The sequence below is a fragment of the Chiloscyllium punctatum genome, chromosome 3 (assembly GCF_047496795.1).
Source record: "Chiloscyllium punctatum isolate Juve2018m chromosome 3, sChiPun1.3, whole genome shotgun sequence".
Taxonomy (NCBI): Eukaryota; Metazoa; Chordata; class Chondrichthyes; order Orectolobiformes; family Hemiscylliidae; genus Chiloscyllium; species Chiloscyllium punctatum.
In genome coordinates, this window is record NC_092741.1 from 21,184,142 (window position 1) to 21,197,884 (window position 13,743).

At 46.2% G+C, this 13,743-nt stretch overlaps 1 protein-coding gene across 1 annotated transcript in view; it reads right to left on the reverse strand.

Moving 5' to 3' along the window:
* The window catches only part of ptk7b (protein tyrosine kinase 7b), a 164,099-nt gene extending 150,564 nt beyond the window's left edge, over nt 1-13,535 (reverse strand). Inside the window, exon 1 of the mRNA XM_072548904.1 lies at nt 13,379-13,535. Within this exon, the coding sequence (XP_072405005.1) occupies nt 13,379-13,535 (157 nt within the window). The remainder of the gene's footprint in view (nt 1-13,378) is intronic.
* Between the last annotated feature and the right edge of the window lie 208 nt (nt 13,536-13,743).

Below are 13,743 nucleotides of genomic sequence, written 5' to 3' on the forward strand. Positions count from 1 at the left end.
GAACCTGCATTTCTCTAGCGCCTGCTTTTCTACCCCGTCGGTGCAAGTTTTGGGCTATTCTACCGACCCCATTCTCTGGCCCGGACCGTTCTTTTCCTCCTGTCTCCCAGTGCTGAGCTGCATCGGAGGAAACGGGATTGGAATTGATGAAACTAATTCAAGAAAATGGAACAAAGAGCCTCACAATGGGATGGATTCGAAAGTCAACCAAACCATCGGAGAGATGCAAATATTGGACCAGTCAGCAGCAGCTACAGAACACACAAGCCATTGATGAAGGAATAGACAAAATTAACTTAATGAGGGGAGCCCAGATCAGAACATTTAACGCCAACTCAGGTAACTGGGTAAGATGGAGAGAACTGGTGATAGGTGAACAGCCGTGAAGCTGGAGCCAGGAATTGAGGGGACAGGAGAATACGGAACAGGGGAAAGGAAAAAAAAAACTCATGTTTTCCCAGTAATAATTCCCCAAAAGAATAACCGAGAGACTGGCAGTGGCCATTATATTACAGATACAGCTCTTTGCCCTTTCAGTCATAAAATATATCAGTCCCCGTGCTCCTGACCAAGCAAATATTTAATAAACACTTCAGTCGATCAGCCTCTGGCACAGTCTTTCGTATCATTACCAACTTTGATGTTACATTGGCTCTCTCCCTCAGTGAAGGCAGAGGTTATTTCCCCAGGTTCTGCGTTCTCTGTCAGCTGCTCAAATGGAACAGAATGCCCACTCCGTTATTGTAGCTCAGAGCCAACCACGTCGCTGTGGGTCTGGAGTTATGTGCACATAAGGACAGCAACTTTCCTTTCCCAAAAGGGCATTATGAACTGGATTTCTTTTCTTAAAAATGACAATCTGGTAGTTTCTTGGCCGTTGTGAGAGTTGCGAGCTTTTTAATCCACATTTATTAGAATTAATCAAATGTAAAATTTCTCCAGCTGGTGGCATTTAAACTATCGTCGCCAGGTTCATTAGTTAGGGCCTGGGATTATTCATCCAGCAACATAACTACAATGTTACTGCCATCCTATTCTCTACAGGATTTGGGCCTGTTAAACTGCCAGGGATGAGTGATCGGAGAAAGTTTGGCATTACAGACCTCTGTGTAACAGGGCTACAAATGATTTGAAGGGGGGGTGGGGGTGCAGAGCGAGAGAGAGAGAGAGAGAGATGCAGACAGCGTGAGAGAAATGAAGATAGAGTGAGAGAGGTACAAACAGAGAGACACACACAGACAAAGAGAGAAAGGGACACACAGAGACAGAGTGAGACTTATCTCTCTCTCACACACACACACAGAGAGAGAGACACGGAGTGTTTGAGATAGTGAGGCACAGACACACAATGAGACACACAGACAGAGATTATGGTCCTGTTTTTCTGGGCCTTTCTTGCTGAAAGCTGTCTGAGATACAGCCTCCAATGAGGAGCTTCCTCTTATTTTCTTTTGTCCAAATATGGTAAACTCAGATCGGCTGCCAAGAGATGAGGAATTCTGAAATGCTCACAACTGAAATACATCCTTTAAATAAACCATCTCCTGCCTTTTAGTCACAAAGAATTCAAAGCAACACAGTCTCCAAGAGACAGAGGCCCCAAGTCAGACCTTCAACCACACTAACAGAGGGCAGGATGGTCAGATCCAGAGTTAAATTATTTTAGCTGATCTCCTGGGGAGTTCCTCACAAGTTACTGCAGAACCTCGCTGACAGCCTTGGCCTGTCCCTTTAAACCCTGCTGCTAAACATCCCACCACCCAAATCAAGATCACTCTGGGGAGACGGAAACTGTTCAGGAAGGCTGGAATTATTTACAGGTTTCAGGCTTCCATTCAAACCCCATGCTTTCCTCTGTTAAGGACGGAGGACAAATATAATAAAGGGGCACTTGACATCTGCCACAAAGTGGAATATGTGGTGCCTACACACAAGCAAAAACACCGGGGCTGGGGGTGGGGGGTCGAAAAAAAGAGGAGACAATTGCTAGTGTTTCTCCCTGCCCCTGCTCCACCCCCATGGGGATCACCAGGGTCTAGAATCCATGGCACACCAAATACTCTCAGCACCCGACCAGCCTGGAGGATCACCAAATACTCTCAGCACCCGACCAGCCTGGAGGATCACCAAATACTCTCAGCACCCGACCAGCCTGGAGGATCACCAAATACTCTCAGCACCCGACCAGCCTGGAGGATCACCAAGTACTCTCAGCACCCGACCAGCCTGGAGGATCACCAAATACTCTCAGCACCCGACCAGCCTGGAGGATCACCAAGTACTCTCAGCACCCGACCAGCCTGGAGGATCACCAAATACTCTCAGCACCCGACCAGCCTGGAGGATCACCAAATACTCTCAGCACCTGACCAGCCTGTGTACAAGATGATTAGGGGTTTAGATAGGGTTGACAGTGAGAACCTTTTTCCACGTATGGAGTCAGCTATTACAAGGGGGCATAGCTTTAAATTAAGGGGGGGTAGATATAGGACTGATGTTAGGGGTAGGTTCTTCACTCAGCGAGTCGTAAGATCATGGAATGCCCTGCAGTAGCAGTAGTGGACTCTCCCTCTTTATGGGTATTTAAGCGGGCATTGGATAGGTATATGGAGGATAGTGGGTTAGTGTAGGTTAGGTGGGCTTTGATCGGCGCAACATCGAGGGCCGAAGGGCCTGTACTGCGCTGTATTGTTCTATGTTCTATGTTCTATGTTCTATGTTCTATGATCCAACCAAGTGTCTGGAACACAACTTCAACCCCGAATCTTCTGCCTCTGAAGGCTCGAACAGTACTAACTAATTATCAATTTGGTTATGACGGCTAACATTGAGAACACCATACGGAAAATTCTGGAAATACTCTGCTGCCCCAGTAGCATCTGTGCATAGGGAGGATTTCAGGCCTGTGGCTTTTCTCTCTGATGCAGACTGACTTTCTATTTTCATTCCACGTTTCCCAACATTCACAGCATTCAATCTGTTTTTAAAATTAACATTGTGTCAATCTTTCTAAAAAGATCTACAAAACCACGACCCCTTTCATCTCAAACAGACAAGGACAGCAGATACCAGATGGAAACCCCACCCACTTGCAAGTCCCCCTCACTCACCATCCTGACTTGGCAATATACTCGCCATTCCTTTCACTGTCGCTGGGTCAAAATCCTGGAATCCTCTTCCTAAGGGCATTGTGAACCTACAGCACGATAGGGGGCGGCACGGTGGTTAGCACTGTTGCCTCACAGCGCCAGAGACCCAGGTTCAATTCCCGCCTCAGGCGACTGACTGTGTGGAGTTTGCACATTCTCCCAGTGTCTGCGTGGGTTTCCTCCGGGTGCTCCAGTTTCCTCCCACAGTCCAAAGATGTGCAGGTCAGGTGAATTGGCCATGCTAAATTGCCCCTAGTGTTAGGTAAGGGGTAGATGTAGGGGTATGGGTGGGTTGCGCTTCGGCGGGGCGGTGTGGACTTGTTGGGCCGAAGGGCCTGTTTCCACACTGTAAGTAATCTGATCTAAAAAAGAAGCACATAGACTGCAGCTTACTATCACCTCTTCAAGGGCAACTAAAAGACAGGTAATAAATGCCCCAGCTGCTGACACCCGCATCCCTTGAAGGAATAGATGAAATAATGTCCTTTCGCTGATTGTGACCATGCAAGAGAAATTATAGTCAACTGTCTTTCCCCTAAAATGGGTGGGTGAAATAGTCAAATCTCAGGGACACCATTTTATTCCCAGCTCCCACTGTAACTGGTTCAGGCCTCACCAACTCAGTCCAGCAGGTAACCTTTACTAAACAAGCTACTGAAACGCCTAGCATTTATAATCTGCTTCGAAAGAAAGAGTTGCACCAGTTCTTTTTTTTTTAAATTTAAATGTTTGATTTCCTTAAAATGTAGTTTGCCTTTGCACTGTGCCCATGGTAAGGTTTGAACATGCATTCCCTGCACATTTCCCAGGCTGAACGGCCTCTTTTTGGTCTGAGGCTAGTCTGTGATTAATCTCAACTTTGTCATTGGTGTGGTGTAACTAGACTAGCAATAGGTCGCAGCTTAACCTCAGTCTTTTAGCACTATCCCTATTACAAACAATCTTCATTTCAGATATTACACCCACAGTTTTCCTAAGTCCAAATTCCAGAGTTTTCTGCACAGACATGACAATCCTAAACAAAGTCCTCTAACAAACTCCTCTGATTTTGGCGATGACTTTTTTTTGCTCACTCCATACTGACTGTCAAAGAATTTTCCCTGCTCTCTGCTTCAAATATTCCTCGTTACTCAGAGGGAACTAATACCCCACTGTTGCAGTTGCAATGCTCTTGCATACTGATCCAGTTAGAGGCCTAAACAGGATACAAAATGAATACAAAGCAAGATAGTGGACAAAGACACATCTCCTCCCTGATGCACTCGATGCCTTGGTTTGAGCAGAAGGCCAGTGGCGTGGTGACATCTGCCCCATTAGCCCCGGACACACTTGTTCCCTCAGTCACCGCTCCAGGTGTCAGACTGGTATTCCTGGAGTCAACCCCAAGGAAGGTGATGGGCTGAGTTGTCAGATCCTGTGTGGACCCACTGGTGGAGATATTCACTTCAAATTGCACCCCCCTACAAGTCAAAATCCCCACCTGCTTCAAGAAGCCACCCTCATGCCCATCCCTAAGAAAGCACAAGCAATGTGCCTTGATGACTACCGCTCAAGGGTTCTGACCTCGATAATCAAGAGACACTGGACATGACCTACATCAACTCCAATCTCCCAGCCTGCCTTGATCCCCTATAATTTGCCCACCGCTGGAATAGTGCCGCAGCCGAGGACGCATCCCTGGAACATCAAGGACACACATATGTCAGACACCTGCTCATTATGGCAGCTTTGCCTTCAACACCATAATCCCCACCAAACTGACCTCAAAACTGTGACCTAGGTCTTGGCACGGTCCTCTGCAAATGGGATCTTCAGCTTTCTGGCCCACAGACTGTGAAGATAGGTAACGCCCTCCACATTGGACCCTCGCGAGGATGTGTCCTCAGCCCCCTACTGTACTCCCTGTACACCCACAATTGTGTTGCCAAATTCCAAAAGAACATCATCTATAAGTTTGCTGATGACACCACCCTAGTAGGATGGAAATCCAACAATGACAGGTCAAAGTACAGAAGGGAGATCGAGGGCTTGGTGACAGGGTGCAATGAGAACAACCTCTCTCTTAACATCAGCAAAACTAAAGAACTAATCATGGATTTCAGAAAGAAGGGAGAAGGACACACTCCCATCGACATCAAAGGAACAGGGATCGAGGGTGGAGAGCATTCCTTGGAGTGAAGATAACTGACAACTTGGCCTGGATTTCCCACACAGACGCGACAGTCAATGCGGCACAACAATGCCTCTTCTTCCTCAGGCAGACTCAGGAAATTTGGCACGTCCGTAAGGAGCCTCGCCAACTTTTACAGATGCACCATGGAGAGCACAGCCTGGGTGCAGAGTGGCCTGGTACGGCAGCTGGCTCTGTCCAGGACGGGAGGAAACTACAGAAGGTGGTATGCACAGCTCAGACCATCATGGAAGCAGAACCTTCCATCCATGGACTCCATTTACGTGGCTCGTTGACACATCAAAAACCACAGTGATGATCTCCTCCAACCTCTCCCATCAGGTAGTTGATACAGAAGCCTGAACACATGCACCAGCAGGTTCAGGTTCAGCTTCTTCCTGACTGTTATGAGACTGATGAATGAACTCTCTAGCCTCCAGTAATGCTGATCTTGCCATTGATGATCGCACCTAGTGCATGCCTTGTACAATGTAACCTGTATGCCTCTGTCTACGTCTTTTTGATCTGCCTGAACTGCTCGCAAACAAAGCTTTTCACTGTACTTCAGCACACATGACAAAAATCAATCAATATAGATGTACTCCTGTGTATATTCCCCCTAAATCACCGCCCTGCTGTCCTCTCTGCTCTTTCAGCTCAGTGTCACATTTCCTGAAGTCAGAGAGGTCTACAGCAGAGAACAAAAGGCCCTTTGGCCCATCGAGTCAACACTAACCTAAAACCATCACCTAACTATTCTAACCCCAGTATCCAGCATTTGACCCATAGCCTTGGATGCTTTGGCATCAGAAGTGTGCACTCAAATACTCCTTAAATATTGGAAGAGTTTGTGTGTCAACCACCCTTACGGGTAGCAAGTTCCAGAGGAAGCAGAGTTAACATTTCTTCAGTGTTCTGAAGAAGGGTCACTGGACTCGAAACATTAACTTTGCTTTTTCTCCACAGATGCTCGCAGACCGGCCGAGTTTCTCCAGCGATGTCTAATTTTGTTTTTGATTTCCAGCACCCACATTTTTTTTGCCGAATGCGTCCAACCTTTTCATAATGGAAGCTCTCCAAGCCCAGGTAACATCCTGGTAAATCTCCTCTGCACCGTCTCCAAGCGCTAATGCAGCCCTCCTTTAACGTGGTTTCCTGAATTTCACATAATGCTGCAGCTTAATCAATGTTTCACACAGTTCCAACTAAACTGCCAGGCTCTTAAGCTCTCGTGGCTCATCTAATAAAGGCAGGGCAAAATCAAAAAGCTGAAAAGTTACAGTCAATCATGTATTGAGACTTGGCTGGATCACATTCAGAGTACCCTGAATATTTCTGGTCTCCATATTCTAATAAGGGCACCAGCAAAAAGACAGATTCGCAGAGCCATGCAACATGAACAATTCAACCAGTCCATGCCAACCGTAATCCCAAACTAAACTAGTCCCACCTGCCTGGGCTTGGTCCATCTCCTCCCGAACTTTTCCTATCCATGAATTTATCCAAAATGTCTTTTAAATGCTGTGTCTGTCCCTGCATCCACCACTACTGTATTTAAAAAAAAAGTTGCCCCTCATGCCCTTTTCAAAGTCATAGAGATGTACAGCATGGAAACAGACCCTTCAGTCCAACTCATCTGAACTGACCAGATATCCTAACTTAATCTAGTCCCATTTGCCAGTATTTGACCCATATCCCTCCAAACCCTTCCTATTCATACACCATCCAGATGCCTTTTAAATGTTGTAATTGTACCAGCCTCCACCACTTCCTCTGGCTGCTCATTTTCTACATGCGCCAACCTCTACATGAGAAAGTTGCCCCTTATGTCCCCTTTAATTCTTTCCCCTCTCACCTTAAACCTATGCCCTCTAAGTTTTAGACTCTCCTACCCTGGGGAAAAGACTGACTATTCACCCTAACCATGCCCCTCGTGATTTTATAAACCTCAGTAAAAGTCACCCCTCAAACTCCTCTGCTCCCAGCCTTTCCGGTCTGTTTTTATCTCTCAAACCTTCCACTCCCAGCAGCATGCTGGTAAATCTTTGATGAACCCTTTCTAGTTTAATAATATCCTTCCTAAAGCAGGGCAGCCAGAATTGCACACAGTACTCCAGAAGAGGTCTCCCCAACATCCTGTACAACCTCAACATGACATCCCAACTCCCACACTCAAAGATCTGAGCAATGAAAGCAAGCACGCTAACCACCTTTTTAACCTCCCTGGCTCATCTGTGATGCAAATTTCAAAGAATTACATACCTGAATCCCTCGGTCTTTCTGTTCTACAACACGACTCAGGGCCCCACCAACAATTGTAGAAGTCCCGCCCTTGTTTGTTTGCAAGACCTCACGTTTATCCGAATTCAACTCCATCTGCCAATCCATAGCCCAATGATAAAGATCTCCATGTAACCTTCTTCACTGTTCACTATACCACCAATTTTTGAGGTCACCTGCTAACTATGCGTCCTATATTCTCATGCAAATCATTTATAGAATGACAGAAAGAGAGGTTGGATAGACACAGGGCGACTGCAGAACCCGAGAGGCTGAGGAAAGGCTGAACTGGCTCGGGTTCTTCTATTTTCTGGATTAAAAAAGCCAAGATTGACTTGATGCAGCTTTTTTTTTTACAAAATAAAGATGACAAGAGGGTCCACTAAGGCAGGCATGAAGAGAAGGATTCTGTTTATTTGAGGAATCAGAACTAGAGGGCATTTATAAAGGTCGGTCGCTGATAAACCCAAGGGGGGGGATTCAGGAGAAACACACACTTCAGTTCTGAAGAACAGTCATATCGGACTCGAGATGTTAATTCTGCTGCCAGACCTGCTGAGTTTCTCCAGCATTTTTTGCTTTTTGTTTCAGGAGAGACTTTACCCAGAGAGAGGTGAGAAAGTGGAAGATGTCGAAACAGAATTGGGTCATTCGGTCCATTGAGTCCACTCAATCATGGCTGATGCGTTTCTCAAACCCACTCTCTTGCCTTCTCCCCCATCTCTCTTGATCCTGTACGAATTAAGATAGTGATAGATAGATTTGGCCTTCACACTCCTCTGCGGCAATGAGTTCTACAGATTAACCATCCTGTGGTTGAACAAATTCCTCCTCATCTCAGTTCTGAAGGTTTTTCCCTTCACTCTGAGACTGTACTCTTGGGTCCTAGTCTCTCCTACTAGCGGAGACATCTTTTCCACGTCCACTCTATCCAGGCCCCTCAGTATTCTGTAAGTTTCAATCAGATCCCCCTGGTCATTCGAAAGTTCATTGAGTACAGACACCAAGTCCTCAACTGCTCAGCATTTGACAAGCCCTTCATCCCCAGGATCATTCTTGTGAACCTCCATTGGATCCCCTCCAACAGCAGCACATCCTTCCTTAGATACAGGGCCCAAAACTGCACACGATATTCCAAATGTGGTCAGATCAGAGCCTTGCACTGCTGAGGCTATACATCCCTGCTCTTGTATTCTGGCCCTCTTGAAATCAATGCTATCACTGCATTTGCCTTCCTATCTGACAAGTGAACCTCTCCTAGCCTGTCCAAGTCCTTCTACAGTCTCCACGTTTCCTCAATACTATCTTTGTGTTTTCTGGTAAAACAAAGCTGCAATGCCCTCAGTTCGTTCATTCATATCATTAATGTATCCCATGAACAGTTGAGATCCCTTCTCAACAGAACTCCACACCGGCTGCCATCCTAGAAAAGACCCCTTTATCCTCACTCTCTGCCTTCTGCCAGTCTGCCAATCCACTACCCACGCCAGTACCTTGCCCCTAACACCACGGGCTCTTACCTTAGTTAGCAGCTTGTCAAATGCCTTCAGGAAACCCAAATAGATCACATCCACTGGTTCTCCTTTGTCTAATTTACTCATTACTTCCTCAAAAGAAACCGAACAGATTTGTCAGGCGTGACCTCCCCTTGACAAGGCTATGCTGACTCAGCCCCACGCATTCCCAGGGTACTCCACATTCTCAAGCCTTATAGCGGATTCTATCAACAACCGATAGAATAGCCGACAATTTCCATCTTCTGCCTCTCTCTCACTCTCTCTCTCTCTTCCTATACAGAAGTGTCACATTACCCATGTTCCAGTCCTATTACCCATGTTCCTCCCTGATTCCAGTGATTCCTGCAAGACCACCATAATGCCTCCTCAGCTATCTCCCAGCTAACTCTGGGGGCCTTGTCCATCTGGTCTGGGCAATTTATCCACCAGAATGCCTTTCAGCTTCCCCAGCACCTCCTTCTTACTTATGGCCACCTCTGCCCCCTGGCCCTCAATGTTCTGGTATGCTGCTGGCACCTTCCACTGTGAAAACTTCACAAAGTACCAGTTTGTGTTTCTCCACCATTTCTTTGTTCCCAATTACTGCTTCTCTCGCCTCATTTTCCATTGATTCAATGTCCATTCTTGGCTCTTTCTTATCTTCTTTTCCATTACTAACTGGCTTATTCTGATATTTCATCTTCTCCACCCTTATTCCCTTAAGAAAACGTTATCCTCTGCCGGTTTTTAAAGGTTTCCCAATCCTCTGGCTTCCCATTAAATCTTCACCACATAATCTCTTTCTTTAGCTTTTATACTGCCCCAACGTCCCTCGTCAGTCATTATTGCCTCATACTCCCGTTAGTGTGTTTCATCTTTCTTGGGGATGAGTCTCTGCTATGTCTCCCCAGTCACCCACGGAAACGAGTTGCGAGAAGACTTGTAGCCCACAAACCCACCAACACACTAAAACAGCAGCTAATGAACTTGAAATAACCTATACAAACAACTAATGTCATTTACTACATACCGTGTAAGAACTTTAACAAACACTACATTGGACAAACAGGCAGAAAACCAGCCACCAGGATACATGAACATCAACTAGCCACAAAACGACGACAGGACCCTCCCTCACTGGTATCCTTACATACAGATAAGGGAGGACACCACTTCGACTGGGACAACACATCCATCCTAGGACAAGCCAAACAGAGACACGCACGAGAATTCCCAGAAGCACGGCATTCCAACCGGAACTCCATCGACAAACACATTGACTTGGATCCCATTTACCACCCCCCTTGAGAAATAGAACAGGAAATGACTCCACCACAGGAAACGACATCACCAACCCAAAGAAACCCAAACATATAAACCGAAAGCAGGAGTTAATCAGCAGCGCTTCGCCTGGAGGCTCACTGAAGATGTTACCTCGTAGGGTGACGAAACGTCTAGAAATGAACCTTCCAGCTCAGCGAGCAAACCTACATCCAGTACCCACAGAAACCCCTGCCATTGCTGTTCCATCATCTTCCCCGCTATATTGCTATGACAGGCAATAACTGAGGCAAACAATTCAGATGCATTTCAAGGATGCTGGATAAACGGGCAGGAGTAAGCCAATAGAAGGCTCTGCTGCTCAGTTAGATGGAGCCTAAGTACCAGCTGAAGGGCTGGCTTCTGGGCTGTACATTCAACCTAATTCTACACATCTAGAGAAAAGGAGGTTCTGATCCATTGCTTGTCATTTCATATATTCTCTGGCAATCTACTGCCCCAAACTCCCTTGGGCACCATACCATAGCATCTTGTCCTGCCTGTCCCTGTGCCACGAACAGCTCACCACATTATGAAGGTGTTGGCAGACACAGGAATGGTGTATCATCCCTTTTCATGTGAAAAACAAATGCAAGTTCTATTCCAAGAACTGGCATTGCTATAGCAACATGTCCCACAGTTGTGCGACTGAGTGAAGGGTTAGGAAGGGAACTTGCCTCTTTGCACTTCACTCCAGGAAATCATTTGCAATCATAGCTGTTCCTCAGCGTCCACCTTCCCCAAATCCTCACATCCACTGCCTCCCTCCCAATAACTTCCCCAGGGATCCTCGAAGCTTTCATTCCTGCTGCAGTTGTAGACCATTCAGCCCATTGCCTGTTCTAGCTCTTTGAAAGAGAAATCCATTGTTTCCCAACCCCTCACTCTTCCTTGTTTTCCTGCAGCTTTACCCCTTTAAATCAGATCAATCCCTGAGGTTGGAGGATTTGAGCTATAGGGAGAGGCTCAACCAGTTGGGGCTGTTCTCCCTGGAGCGTTGGAGGCTGAGGGGTGACCTTATAGAGGTTTACAAAATTATGAGGGACATGGATAGTCTTTTCCTTGGGGTCGGGGAGTCCAGAACTAGAGGGCATAGATTTAGGGTGAGAGGGGAAAGATATAAAAGAGACCTAAGGGGCAACGTTTTCACGCAGAGGGTGGTACGTGTATGGAATGAGCTGCCAGAGGATGTGGTGGAGGCTGGTACAATTGCAACATTTAAGAGGCATCTGGATGGGTATATGAATAGGAAGGGTTTGGAGGGATATGGGCTGGGTGCTGGCAGGTGGGACTAGATTGGGTTGGGATAGCTGGTCAGCATGGACAAGTTGGGCCGAAGGGTCTGTTTCCGTGCTGTACATCCCTATGACTCTATGACACTCCCCTAGTTTCTTCCCCTCTGCCCTGACCTTTAGAGGCTACACAACCATCCTCCCCACCCCCTCTCTCTGTGAGAAGTGAGCCTGAACTCATCTTGTGCCCATCCCAACCCCTCCCCATTGTCCTCCTGGGCTCAGCTGACTCACCCGGTCTCCTCTCAAGCCACCCACCCTCACCCTCGCCACACTTCCCCAGCTTTAGCCCCCTCCCCCCCCATCCTATTCCATTGTACTCCCTCCCCACAGAGCTCTTCATTCACATGGAGATCAAACTTGAGTAAAAAGCCATCTTGAGATCAAGTGAATCAAAAAAAAAATTCCTGTCTCGTCACTCAATAAGATCAAGTGACTGAATATTTAACCGTTATGAATAGTCAAGAGGGGCTGATGGAGGGGGCAGTGGGAAGGAGTGAGAAATGGGGAAGGGAAGGAGAAAGAAAAAAGCAGAGAGATGGAGGCATTGAGAGAGAAAGAGCAAAAGGCAGACATAGAAGCAAAGTTGGGAGGGGGACCATCTTACATATATAAAACACATAACAATTGTGCCAACGTTCACGTTCACTTCTGCACGATATTTCATAAGAACATAAGAGTAAAACAAATTAGGTCATTTTAAAGACTGTTTGCCTTTAAATATTCAGTTTTCTTGCGAACTGGGGAAGAGGTGAGACAGGTCAAGTAAATCCAGGACTATTGCTAATGTTTCTGACATGCCGGAGATGCAGCTCCGTAATAGATTCAGCATTTCGGAAGGGGGAATAACATGTTCTTTTACAACTGCAGAATGACTAAAACATCAGCTGAGGAAACAGGAGAGAGAGAGAGAGAGAGAGATGGGAGAGAAAATCCAGCCAACAGACTACACATTCCCTGACAATCATTATTAACATCGCCTATTTCACCGAAAGCAAACTGACAGGAGTTATTTGGAAATAAATCAGATGGAAAGAAACCCCAGGCAAAAAGGCACTTTTGTACCCATTCAGATCAACAGACAAACACAGCAACTTTGTTCAGATACATTGCTACAATTCTACCTAGTGGGAATCATAACATGAGATAGAGGCACAGGAAAGCAAGGAACAGAGAGAGAGAGAGAGAGAGAGAGAGAGATTTTTGAGAAAGAAAACATTTATAATCAGAAAATACAAAGATCAACATTCAAATTAAAGAGGAACATACAGAGCTCATACAGAAAGAGATATACACATTAGAGCAATTTATATCAGAATATATGCATTAGAGACAGTATATCAGACATATAGAGTTCACATATATAAATACATTTACAGAGTACATACACATTAAAGGCAGAATTTATACATATCAGTTTATTCATATAAAGATACATATATAGAGTTAGGTATGTTCAAGAGACGTACAGAGTTTACACACAAAGTACATCATAGAGAGACATGTATAGAGTCAATGCGTTAGACAGACATAAACAGGACATATACATTAGAAAGACATACATTAGAGAAGCAATCCATTCGAGATAGACAGAGGTGAATGAGACGGAGTTACACTAGCTCTGTTATGAGTTGAAGTTGCCCCAGTCCTGTGGATTTAAAGGGCTCTTACCCAATCCTGGGATGAAGGTGTTGAGGAAGAGGCAGAATACAGCCAGAGGGAAAGGCATGTAGGGGATGGCCGCTCTCAGGCAACTCTTCTTCTCCCGGACCTGGATGACCACCCCACGGCTGGAAGACGTGGCCGTGACATTGACTGACTCGTCCATGGCGAGTGTTGGAGCCCCGGCCAGAGCGAGAGACCCACAGAGAGCAGGCACAGCCCGGTGTTCACTCAGACAGACACAAGCACAACCTGCTGCTACCACCACCACAGGAGGAGCTATCACAAAAATGAATGGGACTGCGTTAGAGACAGGCACTGGGTTAAAGGGACAGGCTCTGGGTTAAAGGGACAGGCTCTGGGTTAAAGGGACA